Source organism: Nanorana parkeri, unplaced genomic scaffold, assembly GCF_000935625.1.
Source record: "Nanorana parkeri isolate BGI_ZX_2015 unplaced genomic scaffold, ASM93562v1 scaffold56, whole genome shotgun sequence".
Classification (NCBI taxonomy): Eukaryota; Metazoa; Chordata; class Amphibia; order Anura; family Dicroglossidae; genus Nanorana; species Nanorana parkeri.
The window spans coordinates 1,746,474-1,768,195 of NW_017306324.1; the positions used below are offsets into that span (position 1 = coordinate 1,746,474).

Below are 21,722 nucleotides of genomic sequence, written 5' to 3' on the forward strand. Positions count from 1 at the left end.
GGGGGTGTGCTGGTAGAATGTGCTGGAGCTGGATGGGACACCGACCAGAGTGTCCCAGGTTGCTAAGAGCCGTATGGCCCTTGCACCTCTTTCCACCCGGCTCTTAGCAACCTCTGGCACTCTGGTCAAAAAGGGGGCAGCAGGCACACTGTAAATATTATGCACATTGTGCAGCAGAGCGGCCATGCCGCCCCCCCCCCCCATGTGACCCTAAGAAACACCACCTGAGGCAAAAGCCTTAGGCTGCCTCTTTATAGGAATGGCACTGCTCACCATAATAGGCAGTCCCATGACAGTCCTCCAATCTCCAAGGAGTCCAATGTGCGTAGGTACTTCTACCACTACCCACGTTCCAACCTGATTATGTGGACGCTGATCCTGCACTAATTAGGTGCAATTATGACAATGAGAGAGGTGACAGCGCTACCAGCTCATCACAACTGGAACCAGCAGGGGTTCTGCTTACCTCTGTGGTGGACGCCAAATCAAAATTCTGGTGTCTTCAAGCGCTAAGGCTCCAGCAGTATTTTTACATCTGACACATATCCTGGTGTGTCAGAAGTCTGGTCCTCCCACTGCACTCAATGGGACTTCTCGCAGGTTCCTATGTCACTACTGTGTCCTAAAGTGACAAAGGAGGCAGCAGATGGAACCACAGTGCACTGCGGGTGACACAGGAACCCAACAAGCTCTGAAGATTTGACTGCTGAAGATACTGTTGGAGGTTGTAGCTGTCATGTACCTGAGCGGAGACCGGTAGTTGGGGAGGCTTCCCTTGCAGCTCGTGTCCCTAAACCCTGAGGATGGAAACAGGGGAGGTGTGGCGACGAGTAGCACGAGTGTCAAGGATGATGTAGACACCGTGCAGGGCTGAAAGTCCAGGATCTGGAACAGAAGCAGGTCAAGCAAAATCAAGGTCACACCGAACGGGCAGCAGGGTACCGGAGCAGGAGACAGGAGCGAGGTCCAATGAAAGCCAAGGAGTCAAAGCCAGCCGGGCAGCGAGGTACAAAACAGAAGGCAGATGGAAGTCCAAAAAACAGGCAGAGGTCAGGAGGCAGGCAGCAATCAGGGGTGGTCAGAAACAATCCAGGTCAAACACAGGAAACAGGATATCAAGGCAGAATCACTGACACACAAGGAACCAGCTGGAGATCATCCAGCAACTAAGGATCTGGCAAGCTCGTCACACGGAAAACAGGACTATGCGCCTGCGCCAAAGTAGTTGTTACCTTACAGTAACGCTTGAAGACAGCAAGGTTCAGACCTGATGCCTACCCGAGAACTAAGTATTCAGAGTCTTCTATTGCAGGGCCCATTAGTTAGGTCTTTCCACAAGCAAGAGACAGACTTGTTTTAAGTTATTTTTATATTTTTTTGATCAGAGTAAATCCAAGAGAAACCATCCAACGTGTCTTTGGGGGTATATTCAGCCCTTCATCAGGGCTGAAAATACTAGTTTAAATTGGACTTGGGGTTATGCTGTACTCAAAAAGTTCAAAAAGGTAGCATGAGTATTGTAGTGAAATCAGGTTTCCGCAGATAATTCAATAACACTCGATGGGTGGTTATTTGTAGATATAGTATGATGAAATAAAAACGTTCAGACTCTTAGCAATTGTTGTGGTGCTCCTATACTGCATCTCTTGTGTTAGTATATTAGTTTTAGGTTATCTTTAAAGACAGCAGACCTCATATTGATTTAAACTGGTGGAAAATATCTGTATTGCCCATAGCGACCAATGGAATGCTCGCTGTTCTATGGGCGATATGTACTCTCTCAGGTGATTCTACCCTTCAACACTTAAAAATGTAGAGGCGGTTATGGTTTGTATTATTGTTTGGTGATTGGTGTTGGTCTCTTGCTTACAATGCTCTCTTCTGTTGGCAGGGGGCAGACAGGGTAAGCTTCCAGTAACCGCCTTTGAGGCTTTGGACCTGGAGATGAAAAGCTGGACGCGATATCCCAGCATCCCAAGCCGGCGTGCCTTTGCCAGCTGCACCATGTCCGAGAGCACTTTCTTCAGTCTTGGTGGCTTGCAGCAACCTGGTCCCCACAATTTCTACTCCCGACCCCACTTTGTGAACACTGTGGAGATGTTTGACTCTGAGCAAGGTGAGTTCTCTGTCACTGTAACATGTCATACCCTTTAAAGTAGAGGATACAATGACTGTGAAGGTTTTCATTTATCCAGGTCATGGTATAGCTAGTAGTAGTAATGACATGCATGCTGGACTTGGACTTGACCGTAGCTTCCTCTTTAAATGAGTCACTTGTGAACTGAGGAAAGCCATAGTAGTGAAACGTCGTCAACATTACTGAATACGTCTTGTTGAATTTGATTAGCTATTACTGGTGACCATACAACAGTTAAAGGAAGCCTCAGGTGCTGTAGTATGTGGAAGTTTTACAGGAGTTTCCTGGTACAGGCATCGCCCTCTATTTTAGCCAGTGGTTTTACAGCGTGGGGTAGAGTTGGAACCTTCTTTAGTCGTTCATTAGAGATGAGGCTGGGCTTGGGGCGAACCCAGTTAGCCTGAATTTGCCCAAGCCTGCTCAAAAATATGATCACCACCTTCTCCTCCTGATCCAATCAGTTGCGGGAAGTAGAACTAGTAGAGTTAGCACCTTCTTTAAGTTTTCATTAATGTCTCTATCACTGTCGGGAGATTTCCCCTCACTTCCTGTCATGTAAGCAAGATACCTTAGAGACCGTAGAAGAAGTAGAGTAAGAACCTTCATTGCTTTTTCTATCCCTGTTGGAGACATGGGGAGATTTCCCTCCACTCCCTATCATGTAAGCAAGATACCATAGTAGAAGCAGAGTTAGACCCTTCATTAGGGGTTCATTGTTGTCTCTATCCCTGTTGGGAGATTTCCCCTCACTTCCTGTCATGTAAGCAAGATACCATAGAGACCATAGAAGGAGAAGAGTTAGAACCTTCATTAGATGTCCATTGCTGTTTCTATCACTGTAGGAGACATGCAGAGATTTCCCTTCACTTCCTATCATGTAAGCAAGATACCATAGTAGACGTAGGGTTAGAACCTTCATTAGGTGTTTATTGCTGTCTCTATCCCAGTTGGAGAGATTTTCCCTCACTTCCTATCATGTGAGCAAGATACCAGAGACCATAGAAGAAGTAGTACTAGAACCTTCATTAGGTGTTCATTATTGTCTATATCCCTGTTGGGGAGATTTTACCTCACTTCCTATCATGCAAGCGTGATACCATAGTAGAAGTAGTGTTAGAACTTTCATTAGGTGTTCATTATTGTCTATATCCCTGTTGGGGAGATTTTACCTCACTTCCTATCATGCAAGCGTGATACCATAGTAGAAGTAGTGTTAGAACTTTCATTAGGTGTTCATTATTGTCTATAGCCCTGTTGGGGAGATTTCCCCTCACTTCCTATCATGTATGCAAGATACCCTAGAGACCATAGAAGGAGTAGGATTAGAACCTTCAATAGGTGTTTATTGCTGTCTCTATCCCCGTTGGAGAGATTTTCTCTCACTTCTTATCATGTAAGCAAGATACCATTGAAGTAGTATTAGAACCTTCATTAGGTGTTCATCATTGTCTATATCCCTGTTGGGGAGATTTTACCTCACTTCCTATCATGCAAGCGTGATACCATAGTAGAAGTAGTGTTAGAACCTTCATTAGGTGTTCATCATTGTCTATATCCCTGTTGGGGAGATTTCCCCTCACTTCCTATCATGTATGCAAGATACCATAGAGACCATAGAAGGAGTAGTGTTAGAACCTTCATTAGGTGTTCATTGCTGTTTCTATCCCTGTTGGGGAGATATGATCTCATTTCCAGTCATGTAAGTAAGATACCATAGAGACCAGAGACCATAGAAGAAAATTATTATTCCTCCCCATCATGTAAGAAGCACCGGCACAGATAGTCTATTGGATATAAAGCCTCATCTAATGACACTGCCAATGCTGTAGCTGTCCCTAGCCCCTCAACGCAAATGCATAACAAGGAGCCCACATCATCCTCTTGTGATGAATTACCTCTGCCAGTCACGCTAATGCCTCAATCAACATACAACACTCACAAAGTATCTTCCAGATAATAAACACATCATGAGATGCAGCCATTGGTGCAATAAGATGAGAAGAGAAAGACCTTGTGGATCAGGGTTAGAGTTGGACCCCCCAGTGACAATAGAATGGGCCCCAGGACTTGTTCTCGTTTTGTCTACCCCCATTTCATCTATGCCATGAAGAGAAAATTGTCCTCCATTTTCACGGTTGGGGAGCCCCTGATCACATCCCCCCCACAAATATATTTGGAAACACGCCAACAAACCGCCCAGCTGTCACGTATGACAGTCAGCCGGCTCCACGGGGCAGCATTCCCGGAGAAATGAATAAGCGATGGCAGCGAGGCGGGTGATGTTCTGTAGAGCATGGACACATATTTGTAGCCCGAGGTTGCCAATCTATAGTCTGTCTTCACTCCTCACACAGGAAATAATAAGGGAAAGATGACATTTATGGCGCTTATAATGTAAGTTAAAAAAAAAAAACTCTAGTGAGAAGAAAACGTGAAAGCCGTCACAGCATCAGAATTCATCTTCTTCCATATGTCATTCTCTAAGCTGCTGAAAGCTGATTTCTAATTGGCTGTCAGGGGCTCCCATTGCCATTACTGGAATCTGGATACTGACAATAAAAGCAGCTGTCATCTGTTAACTTATAGATATATTACAGGTTGTCCTCCTCTGATTGGCACTTCCTGTTTAAAGATGACAACACCCTGTTGCTGTCTCCTAATGTACTCTTGTGTTGTCACATGGGCTACAAGTGGAGACTACAAGTGGCCATTTCAATGCACATCACACAGGCATTGTCCACAGTTGGTGATCCTGACACAAAGGTCCTTGTTCAAGCACTTCCTGTTTGAGAGTGACAACACTCTGTTGCTGTCTCCTAATGTACTTTTATGTGGTCAACCTGTCACATGGGCTTCCAGTGGAGAGTACAAGTGGCTGTTTCAAGGCTCATCACACACGCATGGTCCACCGTTGGTGATCCTGACATGTAGGTCCTTGTTTTAAAATAAAATAAAAGTCATTTGGTTAGTTTTTATACCGGCTTAAAAACACATCCACAAAGCCATTCTTTCCGCAGAGCGCTTCGCGCGTCCTACTCTCCCAGGCTGGCGTCTCTAATAACTAGAGGAAGTGTATCAGCGGAGGATGTGAAGGTGTAAATTTCACTTTAAGCCACATTATCGTGTCACGCTTCTGCAGGTAGATAGATACGCGGCCGGCTCTGTAATCGGCGTGTAATTCTCTTTTTTGCGCAGCGAAAGGTCGATGCTGTCATGAGCGTAATTATATATGCAGGGGAAGCAATATCAATTCTCGGTACGCAGCGCAGACCCTCTTGTACGCCTCGGGACAGTTGTCTGTCCGTCTCCGGTTTATTAATAATAACAGCCTTTCCACACTCGTATTCAATCAATTCCGACATCACAAATTATCATGGCAGGAGGGTAATAAATCACACGCTCGTGGAGGACAGGAACTGTACATACGCTGACTGATGGCTGCTGGGGACAATGTTTGCTAAGCAATTTTATGTATTACTGTATAAGTTCATACCATAGAAGGACACACTGTCACCCTGACTTTGGCAGGTTCAGTATCCTGATACTATAGGAAGCCCAGCTGCCATGATTCCCTTCTGTCTTCTGGAAGACCTTTCAAGGCAAACCAGTATATTATCAGGAAATGCATATTTCGAGTTAAAGTGACACTAAACTCAGGAGTTTAATCTTAAAAATACATTCAAGTACCTTAATTATTAACAGCAATGTATCTTATTTGTGTATCACTCGGCTTAGGGTTGCCACCTGTCCAGGATTCACCCGGACAGTTTGGGTTTTGAATGCTGTGTCCAGGTTTCATGGCAGCAGAAACCCGGACACAAGATGTCAGGTTGACAGGGGCAACCAAAATTAAGATAGGGGCTACTGGCCCCCCACTGAAAATAGTCTCAACTGTGATATTTACATATGAATGGGCGGCACCATATACATATGAATAAGCCACGACTCATTCTCCCCAAAAAATGTTTCGCGTTTCACTTGACATCTTTGAAGGGCACTTGTAGTGCAACAGCATACAAAGACATTATAGACAATTGTGAGATTCCAACCCAGTTTGGTGAAGGCCCTTTTCTGTTCTAGCATGATTGTGCCCCTAACTCCCCCCCCCCCCCCCCCCCCACCCCCCACATGGTGCTAAAAAACCATGGTACATAACTAGAATGGTGGCTCCACCTCTACACATTGACAAATCAGTGAAGGAAAGTGGAGTGTAGGCTTCTTACTACAGACATACAATATATGGCCAAAAGCTCTATGGAGTTCAGGCGTTTCCATTGAGGGCACTGTTAATGCTACAACGTACAAACACATTTTTGACAATTGTGAGCTTCCAACTTTGTGGCAACAGCTTGGTGTCCCAATCTACTTCCCAGACCAGTCATCCGTTGGATGGTACATAACTAGAATGGTGGGGTCACCTCTACACATTAACCATTCATCAGTGAAGGAAAGTGGAGTGTAGGCTCATTACTACAGACATACAATATATGGCCAAAAGCTTTATGGAGTTCAAGTGTTTCCAGTGAAGGATACCCGTTAATCCTACAGCATACAAAGACATTTTAGGGAAGCCGAGACTTGTGATGAGGGAGCATGGAGCCAGCTTCCCGGCCAATCAGGAAGCCGGGCCGCGTGTAATGACTCGCTGCCCGGTTTCCTTATTGGTCGGGAAGCTGACGAGAGAACATGGAGCTGGTTTCCCGGCCAATCAGGAAGCTTGGCGCCGCGTCACTACACGTCGCCCGGCTTCCTGATTGGCCAGAAAGCCGGCTTTCTATAGTGACTAGAAGCATGGAAACAGCTTCCCTGCTAATCAGGAAGCTGGGTGGCGAGTCTTTACATTCCGCCTGGCTTCCTTAATAGGACTTCCGGTATCGGTATTTGGTATCGACGAGTACCGGAAAAAAAATTTGGTACCCGTATTCAATACCAAAAAAACAGTATCGGTGCATCCCTAAAATATAAATATAAATATACTGTGTGTATATATAAACAATAAAGGCTTAGAGTAAAATGTTTTCTTCTGTTGGTGGAGCGCTCGTTTTACGGCTTACACAGATTGTAAACATAATTATTCCCATTTATATCTCACGGCCTGCGTTCAATAAAGATTCATTTATAGAGCCATCAGTCATTCCGCGGGCCCGCTTACGATCCCGTGCTTTTTATGATGCCTTAGGAGAATCATCTCTTCCATATATCACATCAGCATGTGTAATGCACGCTTCCCATTTTCATTTAAATGAATTTAACGTGGAGAAGGGAAGAGCAGGGAAGCAGCGTTGGGGCCAAGGACGCGGAGGGATAAAAGTGAATTATATAAGATGAATAGAACACAAAGAAGGAACATGGAGTAGGAAAATTAATTACAGTGCGCTGTCACATCGTGTAACGAAAGAGGCATGGAAATAAGGATATGCGTAATATTGGGGAGATCAAAACCGATGTCACTGCATTAGCGATTCATACACCTAGTATATACGCACTTTTATTTTATTCTTCTGTATTTTATTTCTGGAATGCCTCAAATGTGTATTTATAGAGATCTCTGAAATAACGGCTTATTATTTTGCCCTGAGATTTTGACTACTCGTTTTTTCAGTTTGGAAAAGTCTGACACTGATAGTTGAAATGTTGGATGGCAGCAATAACAAAAAATAAAACAGTGACAGATTGTTAAAAAAAAAAGAGGCAAGAAAACCCAGTGTGACAGATATTCTCCTTCAATTAAAGAGTCTGTCCTCCCAAAACTGTTATTTGAGGGGCTTCTCGGGTCCCAGGGTCCGCATACCTGCTGTGGCCATTATGAGGTGTTCCCACTCACTCTGCTGGATTAAGCTCCCATGATCCCTTGCAACTAAATCAAAAAAGGGCTTGGCAAGTAACCTTGGGCAGGTTTGCTGAACTGCGGCTTCTTGGGCATGCCTCTTGCCATTTAAATCTTTTTTTGAATAGAGATTTTACCAGTAACTGATTTGGTTTTGGTCTTTTATTTAAGGTAGGAGTGGGCAACTCTGACCCTCAGGCTGTTGTGGAACTGCAAGTCCCATGAGGCATTGCAAAACTGACAGTTACAAGCAAGACTCCCAGAGGCAGAAGCATGTTGGGATATGTATTTAAAGTATACCTGGAGGGCTGGAGTTGTATACCTGGAGGGCTGGAGTTGCTCACCCCTGATTTAAGGGGTTTATTTATAAACAATTTGCAGAGCAATTGGTCTGGTGAATCTCTGTGAATGTTCATTCTGTGTGAATGAATGCACCAAACGAATGTCCTTGTATATTTTCTCTATAAGTTGAATGTATTGTGAATGTAATACCACATTATGGCCACTAGATGAAGCTGAGTAGCATAGAAAATAAGTATTTATTTCCTGTGCTCCTCAGCTCCATCTAGTGGCCATAATGCAGTATTGCAATGGCATTTGAAAGTACATTTGGCCTATAAAGAAAATCTACAAGAACTTTTGTTTTGTGCATCCATTCTCACATAAGAGACATTCACAGAGATTCACAAGACCAATGGCTCTGCAAATAGTTAGACCCCTAATTGTCAGTCTATCAACTCATAATATCTTAGTTATAAATGGAACAGGGTGGGCTCCTGGCTTTCTATATGACTTGGATACTCCAACAACGAAATCCCCCTGCTATAATTCCCAGCTCTGTTCCTGTCCGTCTGGGAGTTTTAAGTGTTCCTGCACAGCGCCTCCTGTTAGATTACCTTTTTAAAATTAATAAAAATCCCATCTGGGGGTATGGAAGCCCCTCATCATGGCCACTTACTGTTATATTCCCTTATGTCTGTGAAGGTTCTCATTCATCCAGGTCATGGTATATCTGTAAAAAATGAGTCAAGGCAACTAGACTTGCTTTATTTTTCTTGAAGACGTTTCACTGGTCATCCAACCAGCTTTCTCAATTCAGAAGGACTTGTACAGAAATTCTCTGGGAATAAATATGGTGAACGTTGCTCTAATCAACATTATCTGTTAATCATAACCAGCATGGGGTCAGACACCTCATGGAGGTAAAGTGTTGATTGCATTTGCATAATTGGAGCTAGCAGGTGTTATTAACCCGCCCAGCGAGAGGAGTTATAACAGCATTGTATGTGGCAGACAATAGATGTCCCCCCCCGCCCCCCTCCACCTCTATTCAAGCTTGGCCTCTCCATTTTTACATAAATGGCCTCTTTCGCACCTCTTTTACACCAGTCCTCCTCCCTGTCTCGGATGCGTACTTGACTGTCTTCAAAGGAGTGACCTCTTTCCTTTTAGATGTAGGTATACTGCTGAATCCTGACCAGGGATTGGCTCTTTTATGCTGTGTAGCTGCTGTTTTTTTTCTACTGACATACAATTCTGAGCACTCCTCATGGACTGGACTGCGTACACAAAGTTGTTCATCTTGTGTTTTGGCGTTGGGTCTTTTGGGTGAACCAGTTGTTGTCTCTGTGTATTGCTGGGTTTAAAGCAGACAGGGATGTGATCCTTCTGATTTTTAAAATTCCATTTGGAAGTATGGAGGCCTCTTATCATGGCCACCTTGAGACCCAAGAAGTAGAGTTTCCAAGAGATATAAGAAATTGTCAGGTGGTTTTGGGTGAACTGACCTTTAATTGCAAGTACAGGTGTACGTTAATGAGAATAGGAAGCCCAATGCTAATCAATTAGTAACCGGATATTTGTCTACATTGTATCCCTTCTATTGAAGACATGAAATTTCAGATTTGATTAGCTGATGTGAGTTTCATATATTCACTAATCCAGAAAATGTTGTAAGGATGGAGGTGCCCTTTAAGACTCCTCAATAATCCAAAGCGTTGTAAGAAGGCGCAGAGATACTCCAACCGAAGATGTTTGACTTGGAAAAAGAAAAATAAGACACTGACTGCCCAAGAACTAAAAGATTGCTTTCTGTGTCCCTTTGACCCCAGCACGGAAGGCAGCAGCAATTTAATGATGGGCTTCACTTCTACACATCTCCGGATAGACATAATTAGCATTAGAAAATTGTTTTTCCGGCAAGCTGTCAATAAGAGTGACACGTATCGCATGGGGCAATGTGATCACTCTCCGCACGACCCACTTTTTCCTCCTTAATGAAAACCTGAATTTTAATAACTTCTTAGAATAATTGCCAAGTTTAAGCTAAATTTTATCTGCACTTTTGTTCCTAAAATAAATAGTGAACGGGAATAAAACTATTTCAACTATCAAATTCCTAATTGGAGTGGACTTTACCCAGGAACTGCATGAATTAATTCATGAATACATTCCTGACACGTTACAATGTATAGAAGTTTTTTTTTAACTGTACATTTTGTCATTAAAAGCTTCAGAGTCCTTGAGCTTCAGTGAAGTCACTTATCCTAGACTGAGGTATGGCCATCAGTCAGCTGCAAACACTCAACCATCCAGGATTCCATGGCACTGTCCTGGGATTCCACATTGGACTGGTAAAAGTTAAAAGGGGGGCATAACGTATAGCTGGAGGAGATCGCCCAGGATTGAGAATTCTAAAAAAGATCTTCTTGCCGCCCATGCCTCCAGGCTCTGCTCTTTTGAAGAGTGTCAGACTTTGGTCCCCCAATACATACTTTGGTTCCATTGGCCACTGTGTCATTAAAGGCCCAAAAGCAAGGTGGTTGATGGAACCAACACTTACAGCAGGGGATATGCTCTCAGACACACCGGAAAGTATTTAGGATGTTGAAGATAAGGTGGCCGGCCATAGAGGTCGTGGCAAAAGAGAAACTTTAAAGGGAACCTGTAGGGTTAAAATAAGTGGTAGCCTCAAAGTAATGTAGTTTATTAACTCTTAGAATGTCGTCAGAGCCCTTCAACCCTGGTCATACCTTATACAGGGGCCTCAACTCCTGCACATATATAAGCTATGCCTCACATCCCACCTTGCAATAGTCCAATATGGGTGACTCTTTTACTGCTGCTATTGTGTTAGATTGTTGGAGGAGAAGGGCATAGTTATGGTTGTTGGGATGGTAGGATTACTTGTGTACCTTAAAGTGAACCTAAAGTTAACAATGCACAGTCCCATGGACAGCCCCACAACATAGCCAACATACATATGCAATATACATATAACAAACTGAACAGCTCAGTGCCTTCAAGATTCCATCTGTGCTGTTACACAGTTATATAAATAGATACTTTCATAGCCATAGTTAGCATTTATATTACTGTTAAATGAGAATTCATATAGTTATTTTCCTTAAGCCATTTGCTCATTGGTATTGTATGGCTAATCATTATACTGTCATCTTTTGGTCGTTTTGGGTTATCACACAATGTTTTTCTGCATTTCCCTCCCCTTGTGTGTAATGTACTGCCCTTCTTCTTCAACTAGTTGAGTGTCATGGCTGCTTATAACAGGACCACATGTACATGCTAGCTTGAAACATTATCATCCTTGGCCTTCAAATGCCATCTATTCATTCATCTGATGTATCCTGTTGTCTGTTGTAACCTGCTGTATGGAATAAAAGGTATTTGGTGAGTTCAGCTATATGGTAAGGATTGTTCGCAGTGATTATATCTGCTTATACAGGCCTGGCATAGTGGTCTCAGCAAGGGATACATCGCTAATACAACATTCGGAGTCAGAATACCATCTTATGAGCATCCTTTGATTATCTCCAACCATTTTTTGTTTGTCTTTTTCTCATATGCATCAAACAGCAGTAGTCATGCCAGTAGGCCATTGGCCATATAGCACCTCACTGTCAACAAGGCAACCCTTAAATTTGACAAAATGTCACCCTTTGGGCAATATGACATTTCTATCAACTAAGGAAAATCAGGCACCGTGACCGCACTGCTCTAGAGAGACAGTCAGTATCCAACAAAGGCAAAGAAGCTTCAAGTAGGCGACCGGCATTGATATACTGTATGTCGTTAAGTTTTTGTATTACGGAAATAAAAGAAGAGCTGACGCATTCCTTGTTCCATAAATCGATCAAAATACCAGGTCACCGTTCTATAGGGAAGGACAACATCTGTTTCCATTTACAACAAAGAAGCTTCAAGGAGGCAAGCAGTATTGATATATCATAAGGTTGTTATATTGTGGGACTAAAAGAAGGGACGGCTCGTTTCCTTGTTCCATAAAAAGATGTACACCGTTGTAGAGAGGGGGACAACTTCTGTATCGTGTTCCATAAATAGATGAAAATAGGGTTCACGTGCACACGGCTCTTTAGAGAGGGACAACGTCTACCTACTTGGATCGCTCCACTTCAGATTGCATTATCAAGCTTTTTTGCTTTTCTCTACATTTATACCAACTTGACAAGCCTTTGGAAACGGCAACCCGTGCCCCTTAGGAATATAGCACCCCAGTGGTTCTAATTTACCCATTCACGGCATTCCCACACGCTGAAAAAGATTTGACTTTGTAATGATGAAACAAAAATTAGAGATGCAGAAGCAGTAATTCAGAGCCCCGGTAAGCTGCAACATATTACATTTTTTGGGGGGGTTTAGATAAACTATACTTTGACTCTTATGAAGGGGACCCTGTGTGTCCCCGAAAGCGCTTGCATTTGGATGGCATTGTTTTGTCATTTGAATGGACTAATTTCGCTTAACCATTGGAATGCTGGTGACATCCTTGAATTCATTATATACTTTACGGTGCCGTCCGTGGTCACCACAAGCAGCTACCTGGACTCCACAGGTGAAACAACAAACCGGTAAGGAGTGCAGCAAGACACATCTGTACTTTAGATAAACTTTGGGGTTCATTTATAAAAGGTCCTATACTCCTCAGCGCCATCTAGGGGCACTGGTGCCGTGAGAACAGCATCTTCCCAATTATATGTCGGCCGGAACTTTTATAAATGAACCCCTTTAACACTTAACTAACCTCTAATTGCGTGTCCAGCCTATCACAACCCCTTTAACAACATGTGATCCAATTCTCAAATGGAAGTAACCTATATTTGCATACAGCTTGCAGAGCCGTACAATTCCTGATCCAGGGAAACAAACAAAACCTCCGTGCGCTGGTTGTATGTAGTGTACTGAGCTCTGTGCGTACAAGGAAGATGCACACAATGATGGAACTTCTTCTCTGGAGAACCTCATATAGTATAACATTGCGTGATCTATATAATGTCATTCTATGTGCAGTTGGAATTGAAAGGTGTAGCAAACATTTCAAATTATTCGAACTTTTAGAACTTTTACAGCTCTCGGGGACTCTGGAAATAGAATTTATTATTTCTTTTGCTGCTTCTCTTAGAAAGAAAGGTTTTGGCTCCTAATAAAATAGGTTTTCTGGTTACTGAGGATAGAGAAAAAATTAAATGAGTATTTCTCCCAATACAGCCTGCGAGGTGTGAACACTGTTACCCTATAAGTACTTTCATTACTTATTCTTTAATAAAACTGGCCATACACTGCTTAGGAGTTCGAAAGAACTTTTGTATGAAATAACTTTTTTTCGACTTTATATTAGTTGACTGACAATCGATTTCGACCATGGTGGCGAAAAAATTTAATGGAGCGTAATGGAAATTTTTTCTCGAACGAACCAAATTCTAGCAGTGAATGTGGCTTTCCTTCGGGAAACTCCATTCCTTCCAAAATCGAACGTTAGAATCAAACTAAATTCCGATTGACTTTGGTCAAGTGTCTGATGCCAATATCAGGTGGTAAAGAAAGATCTTTCGTACAAAAGTTCGTTCGGAAATCTGCTAGTGTATTGCCAGTAGACACGTGCGTTCAGATTCGGACGAGCCTGCAAATCAACGATGATCAGTTGATTCGGCGGTTCGCCCGAATCCGAAATAACGAACTTAATATATGCCCGAATATACTAAAACGATATTCGAGCATACATCAATTCGTTTTAAGAACATGCCGGCGGCCAATATTCAATATATATTATATTCAATATTCAATGTTCCGTGCATGCCCGCAGCCACCTTGGAGGCGGTGCGTATGATGTCACTCGCTGAACAAGCAGTGGCCATATCAGCCACCGGTATACACCAAGATGGTGGCGCTCAAACATGCGGGCGCCGTCATCTTGGTGTATACCAAGATCTTCTCCAAAATGGAGTCGAATCAAGCGTATAGGGTCACCAACGCATCGAATTTCAGCCGATTCCTGGGTCATGTTGGGTCATATGGTGGTTCAATGGGGAGCACAACAGATGCCTCCAACTGTTGTCATTACCACATGCACAGCTTATTCAACTTTTCTGAAAATAATCTGTGTGATCTTTGTCTTACAGCGGAGAAAAGAGAAGTGTTAGCCATGTATATGCTGCGTAGGATCATTGTTAAATTCACGAACGCTTCTGTCAAAACTCTGCATCGGGTGACGAACACGATCACGGCCATCTTCGGCGATCTGACACGTGGTCGTGACTTCCTGTACTCGAGATTGTGGTCGCAGACAGAGCTGTGCACCCTTACTGTGAAGCTTTTACTGTACACTAGACATGTGCGATTCGTTTAGTTCCGAAACTAAATTCGGGCGAAATTTCGGAAATTCGGAGATCCGAATTACAGATATAACGAATGCAAACAAATCCGTATTTGTGAAATTCGTTAGCGGTAGTCTGTACGAACTTTAGTTTGTTGGACGAAATTTTGTTGCAGCAAAATGACATTTGAGGAAATTTTTTTTTCTTAAATGTCACTTTGCTGCAACGAACGAACGAAACGAAAGTTCGTACAGACTACCGTTAACGAATTTTGTCCGAATCCCGAAACGAATTGATTTTCGGACACAAATCCCGAAAAACTAATGAACGCAAAATTCTAATCAAAATGAAACTAAACAAATTTTTTGCCGGTGCACATGTCTAATGTAAACTATTACTGTATTCAATCCAGCATGGCTCCCAAGAAAGTGCAGAGCAAGCATGGTGGGAAAAAGAAAGTGCAGAGCATTAATGAAGATGACAAGAACGTGCAGAGCGTTAATGAAGGTTCGTAGGGGTCAGATTTACATTGAACCTTATGGGGAAATTTGATTCGGTTCGTGACCATTTTGGTTCACGACCAGAATCGTGGAACCAATTAAGTTCGTGAAGGTACCACTGTATAGTACAGCGTGTGTCAAAACTCTTGTGGATAGGCAGATGTCTTATCAGTCATCATTCTCATTCATGGCCACCCTTTGAGTTTATGGCCACCTTTAGCCAAGCCGACAGGAAGAGGTATTAACGCAGCGCTCCCAACAGCTCCCCGGAGTAAGATAACCATTTCTCCTCTGATAATTGGCTGGCTGTGATCATGTAATCATAGGGCAGCGGAGATATCCACACTGAACTCTGCAATCATTCCATCCTTGCCTCCTCCACCCTCTGGAGCAGCTGTAAAATGAAAAAGCTATTTTTAGTCATTTCAATAATCACGTTGAGGCATTTTGCCCTCCTTATTCAGCTCCTCTGCTGTCGCTTCAAGTGAGTTCTGTAGTTTTTTTTCCTGCCTAAGGCGAAATTGCTGGTGACTAATAACATTCATAGAGTTGTGAGTGAGTGCAGTGATTTTGATGTTGTGTGACCCGGGAATAGATAGGAAACAACAATTATCTGTGATGCGCGAGCCGTCGTGTACAGATAAATAGTTGTTATTCAGCTTTAACAGACTGTAGGTGCAGCTTGAACGATTTGCTGATGGAAAGATGGTCTGACAAACAAAATAACTGCTTGTAAAAAAAAATCTGTGTTTGGTGAGGAACATAGCATGCCTACCCTTCCACAATGCCAGGGAGAGCTCCTGGTCTACAAAACGCTGTCTAAGTGGCTGGAGGTCAACCTTAAAATCTGTGTTCAATTTATTCAGTCTAACCAACATTAATGGGAAGATTGTTGTGATTTAGCTGCTCAGGTTTGATAGCCAGGTACATTTCCAGAGAGACATATTCCATATGGCCAAACGCATGCAGAGACACTCATCCAAATGTTTGAGTTCAGGTGTTACCAGTTGTTAATGCTACAACATACCAAGACAGTTTAGACAATTGTGTGTTTCCAACCTTGTGGTAACGGTTTTTGAAGGCCCTTTTCTGTTTCAGCATGACAGTGCCCCTGTAAACAAAGCCATATTTTGATGTGTTTGGTGTGGAGGAGCATGAGTGGCCTTCTTAGACCTTTGACCTCAACCCTACTGAACACCCTTGGGATGGATTGTAACACCAAGTGTGAGCCAAGTCTTCTCCTCCCAGCATCATTACCTGAACTGGACATGTGCGATTCATTTTGTTTTCCGAATCAGAATTCAGACGAATTTTCAGAATTTCAGACATTCGGACACATCCGAATTTTTGAATCCCAATGCATCCGAATATTTTCAAATCTGAATTTCGGTTTCTGAATTTTGGATCCCGCCCGAATTTTTCGTTCAAAAACGAAACTGAATCGGACATGTGAATTTTCTGGCCAATCAGATGTGTTTTTAGGTTTAATGCATGGGTCTGAATAACGAAAATGCATGTTCAGTATATACTGTACATATAATACTAAAGCTGAGGCTCCTAGACTCGAATGGCATTCAGGATCCGAATTTCCAAATGCAATTCGGAAATACAGATCCCAAATGCCATTCGGGTCTGGGAGCCTCAGCTTTAGTAATATATGTATATGGCTCCCAGACCCGAATGGCATTCGGAATCTGTATTTCCGAATTGCATTTGGAAATTCGGATCCTGAATGCCATTCGGGTCTAGGAGCCTCAGCTTTAGTATTAATATCTGTATATGGTTTTCTGTGATATTCGCAACGAATATTCGTAAACTCATTCATCCGAATCCGAAACCTGAACTGAATTGAACTTTGGATCCGAATTCCGAAATAACGAAATATTCGAACCGAACCAAATTTTTCTTCAGCTTACATGTCTAACCTGAACTCACAAATTCAGGTTTTAGAGCTTATCTCCCGGGGACTCTGGAAATGGATAGAACTTATTATTTGGCTCAGTGGGCACAAATCCCCACAGACACATTTCAATACAGTGTGGAAAACCTTCCCAGAAGAGTGAATGCTATTATAGCCGCAAAGGGTTGCCAACTCCATTTTAATTCTCATTATTTTGAAATAGGACTTCCAACAAGCTCAGTGGAGACACATCCCACCAGACACCCTCCAAGACAGTATGCAAAACTTTCCCAGACAAGCAGAGGCTATTATAGCTGTAAAGGAGTACCAACTCCTTCATAATGCCCATTGTTTTGGAAAAGAATGACAACAAGCTCAATGGGCACAAATCCCCCCCCCCCTTCCCAGACACACTCCAAGACAGTGTGTAAAGTCTTTCCAGAAGAGCGGGGGCTATTATAGCCCTAAAGGGGTGCCAACTCTATATTAATGCCCATCGTTTTGGAATAGGATGCCCAGCAAACTCATAGAGGTGTGCACATATGGGCATGTGTCGACAATGCTCAATTGGCACAAATCCCTCTGACACACTCAAAAACAGTGTGGGAAGCCTTCCCAGAAGAGTGGAGGCTATTTTAGCCTCAAAGGGATACCAACTCCATTTTAATGCCCATCATTTTGGAATAGGATGCCCAGCAAACTCATAGAGGTGAACATAGATGGTCACATGTCCACAAACGCTAGGCCATATACTGTATATAAATAACTTTAGTTCACGTATAACAGCTTCCAAGAGCTTGTGTAGCATTGATCCTCCATAGGGATATGGAAGCTTTATCTACTGTGAATCACGCTGACCCTGGGAAAAGTGGTTTATATAATGTTCTTGCTTTCAGTGTCACCTGCCCTCCCTGCAATGAAATGTTCTTTGCCTACAAAAGGATTGGACGGCGGTACTTTCTGAGTGAAGTAGAAAGCTTCTCCTTTATGGAATTCTTTCATCCTGGAACAATGAATGTCTGTAATAATCATTTCGGTGACATCCGCACACACATGATCACAGCTTTATCTCTGCTGTCTGGGGGTATGCGGCTTCTATCGCCTACACTTCAAGCACACTGGTGTCGGTTTTTCTCTCAACAAACCGCAAAGTACAGAGATAATGACTTTTTCTGTCTGTGATCAAATATTAACTGAATATCATATATTTTCTATAGAAACCCGAAATTAATAATTTGATGCAAAAAAGGCGGGATAGTACAGAGGTTGTAAAGTGACACTAAACTCAGGAGTTAAATCTTAAAAAATGCTTTCAAGTACCTTATTTATTAACAGAAATGTATCTTATTTGTGTATCACTCGGCTGTAGATCCTCCAATCATCTCTGAATTGGTGCTGACACTGTCCTTCCTTCTGGAGGGGGGCTCCAAGCTCACTCCCGTGATGGACTACAATCTCATGTTTAGTTTAATAATTTGTATTGAGATTGTAGTCCATCACAGGAGCAAGTTTGTAGTGGTGGCTACTTTTATTTGTAATACACCAATCAACTACATATTTGTTAATAGCTAAGATACTTGAATGCATTTTTAAGATTAAACTCCGGAGTTTAGTGTCACTTTAAGCACTAAAGGGCTATTTTCATAAATGCAGAATTTTGTTCCCTCATCACCTCCTCCCATGCTCACCTTCAGGACTTCTCCCATCTTTTGGAACTTCCTACCCCAACCTGTCATCTATCTCCTACTCTGTCTGCCTTTCGGGGATCCCTAAAGACTCATCTCTTCAGGGAAGCGTATCCCACCTCAACCTAACCACTGAACTATCACTTTCTCAAACAATTCATCCCCACATAGCTACCTCCTCATTTATCACTTCCCTCTCCTCTTTTAGATTGTAAAATCTCACAGGCAGGGCCCAGGCATTATGATATTATTCAGGATGTATATAGCACCAAGAGTTTGCGCAGAGCTTTACAATACAAGGAAGACAGGGCCCAGGCATGTCTTCCTTGTATTGTAAAGCTCTGCGCAAACTCTTGGTGCTATATACATCCTGAATAATATCATAATTATGTTCAATTTAGACAGGACCCAATTAACCTTCCAGCATATCTCTGGAGTGTGGAAGAAAACTGGAGTTCTTGGAGGAAACCAAGAGGGAGGTGGTCACATGTTCCTCCAAGCACTGACAGAAAGCATGGATGGGGGCCCCTTGCAAAGCCACTGTCACTTTCCTTTGAATGGTCAAGATGCAAATGTTTATTTAGACATAAAAACACCAGAAGAACATGCAAACTCCATGCAGAAAGTGTCTTCATATGGACTTGAACCAGGAAACACCCCCAGGCTTAGTCGTAGATATCTCTGTGACTAAATCTGTGATTGGATGAAACGTGTCAACGGGGGGTGGACCTTGGGTGGCACACCAGCGATGTGGAGCAAGCTTTAATAAACTATCCCAGTGAAGTCTGGTGTGTGGCCAGCTTTTCTTCTGTTGTATGGAGTGAGGACGTACTCCCAGTGGCAAGGACCCAGCTCATTCCTTTCCTGAGCCGTGCAGGGGTGGTGCTTTTTTTGTCTGTTCTCCTTGCCACTGCGCTGCCCCTTATGCTTGAGAGTATTCGGGCCCAGCAGTCAACAGCGGGGCTCGAATATTGCCACGTGACTGATGGAGTGACATCACCACTCTCCTTAATGTCTGACACCATTCAACACTGGGAACTTTAGCGGCGGCTGCAGCAAAAGGGGCGCTGGCAAACCGGGCCATGTTACCCTGAAAGGGCAAGTGGCAGTTCCTCTTTAACAAGCACCTGTGTTTTGTGTTTTTGTAGTTTCTTTTTTTTTTTTTGGTAGGCGTTAACTCCCCCTCCTTTTTAGATTGTAAGCCCTCAGGGGCAGGGCCCTCCTTACCATCTTGTCTTGAATTGTATTGTGATTGTAATGTCTTCCTTATATTGTAAAGCGCTGCGCAAACTGTTGGCGCCATATAAATCCTGTATAATAATAATAATAATGTATTTATCTATTATAGCTATTTATATGGCACCAGCAATTTACACAGCGCACATTTACATCAGTCCCTGCCCTCAAGGAGCTTACAATCTAAGGTCCCTATTGCACACAGAGCCAATTTAACCATCTAGCATGTCTTTGGAGTGTAGGAGGAAATCGGAGTACCCAGAGAACATGCAAACTCCATGCAGATAGTGTCCTGATCAGGATTTGAACTGGGACCCGCCCCGTGCTGCAAGGCAGAAGTGCCAGCTACTAGCCACTGTGAGATAGTCATGATCTTTGCTTTCTCTATTAAAACACAGATGTATGATGGGCGTAGTAAGGGAAATGTCTTTTATCTAAAAGTCCCTTCTTGACCTTTTAAGAAAGTTAGAGAAAGCACGTCGCTGGGTCTTTGCTCCATCTGCATAAAGCAGTCAGAGTTGGGTGAAAGTTGGGTATTTAAAGCATTTTTGCATTCGTCGCAGCTGGCACATAGTGACTACTTCAATTACCATGACAACTGACAGTGAGCTATTGCGGTCCGACAGCCAGGCAGATGAATGAATTGGACTCACTTTAGACAGGATCACAGCTGCCCTGTGCACCGCATTTCCCAGGGGGTGCGAGAGATAAGCACACACTGTTCCATGCCTTTGCATGCCGTGCTGCTTGTCTGCCTCCAATAATCTCCCCCTTTAACTCTATCCGTGATACAGCAAATGGTACAAGGTGATGTGGCCTCTGACAATCCTCAGGTCCCTGCATGTCCTAGGAGCCGAAGTTAACCATTCTCAAGGGTTCTGATCATTGGGAATGATTGGATACTTGAAAGGTTTACGCCTGACATGCACAAGCACAGCAACGCTTATGGTGACAGTCTGTTCGCTTTGAACCATGCCGCTGCGCTTATCTCTGCGGTAATGATAAATCTCAGCGGGGGAATCGTATAAAAAAAACCCAGACGTAGATTTTTTTTCTTTTTGATGATGGAAAGATGTCTACTGCAGACATTTGTTGTGCAAATGCTAACTTTAGGAGCTGCGGTTATCATTCGGAATTCGCACTCCTTGTATTGTTTTTTTTTTTTAGTTATCATGACTCTGACTGTAACTCAGCGGTGTTTGTTAACCCCTTTACAGCAGGGTGGTACCAATGTTCTATCTTCCAGTGTAATTGCAGCCAGGCTATGGACATTTATATAATTGCATATGATTAACAAGCAGTAAATGAGCACTCACTGACCTCTGTAGCTGCAGGTACAGTGTATTAATTTATCTTCGAAGTTCACAGCAGAAGCACTGATTTTGTTCTCAGCATTTGAGCTTCTCCTGCTCTCCCTTTCCACCAGTGAGTCAGCAGCTTAGTTCACCATGTCTCCCCTCCTCCCAAAAGTGACCCAGCTCAGCCTACCCTGTTCCCTCCCTCTCAGCAGCGGCTCAGCAGCTTAGTTGACCCTGCTCCCTCTCCCAGCAGTCACTCAGCAGCTTAGTTGACCCTGCTCCCTCTCCCAGCAGTCACTCAGCAGCTCAGCTGACCCTGTTCCCTCCCTCTCAGCAGCGGCTCAGCAGCTGATCCCCCTTCCAGCACTGACTGAGTAGCCTTGCTCCCTTTCCCAGCAGTACCAGCAGTGGCTCAGCAGCTAATTTGACCCTGCTCCCTCTTACAGCAGTGACTCAGTAGCCTTCTAATCTCTAATTTTAACACAGAGCATGAGCTATGAGGTGTGTGTG

General features: G+C 43.3%; 1 protein-coding gene across 1 annotated transcript in view; it reads left to right on the plus strand.

Moving 5' to 3' along the window:
• The window catches only part of KLHDC8B (kelch domain containing 8B), a 71,869-nt gene that overhangs the window by 33,728 nt on the left and 16,419 nt on the right, over nt 1-21,722 (plus strand). Inside the window, exon 3 of the mRNA XM_018576097.1 lies at nt 1,892-2,116. Coding sequence (XP_018431599.1) covers nt 1,892-2,116 — 225 coding nt within the window. The remainder of the gene's footprint in view (nt 1-1,891; nt 2,117-21,722) is intronic.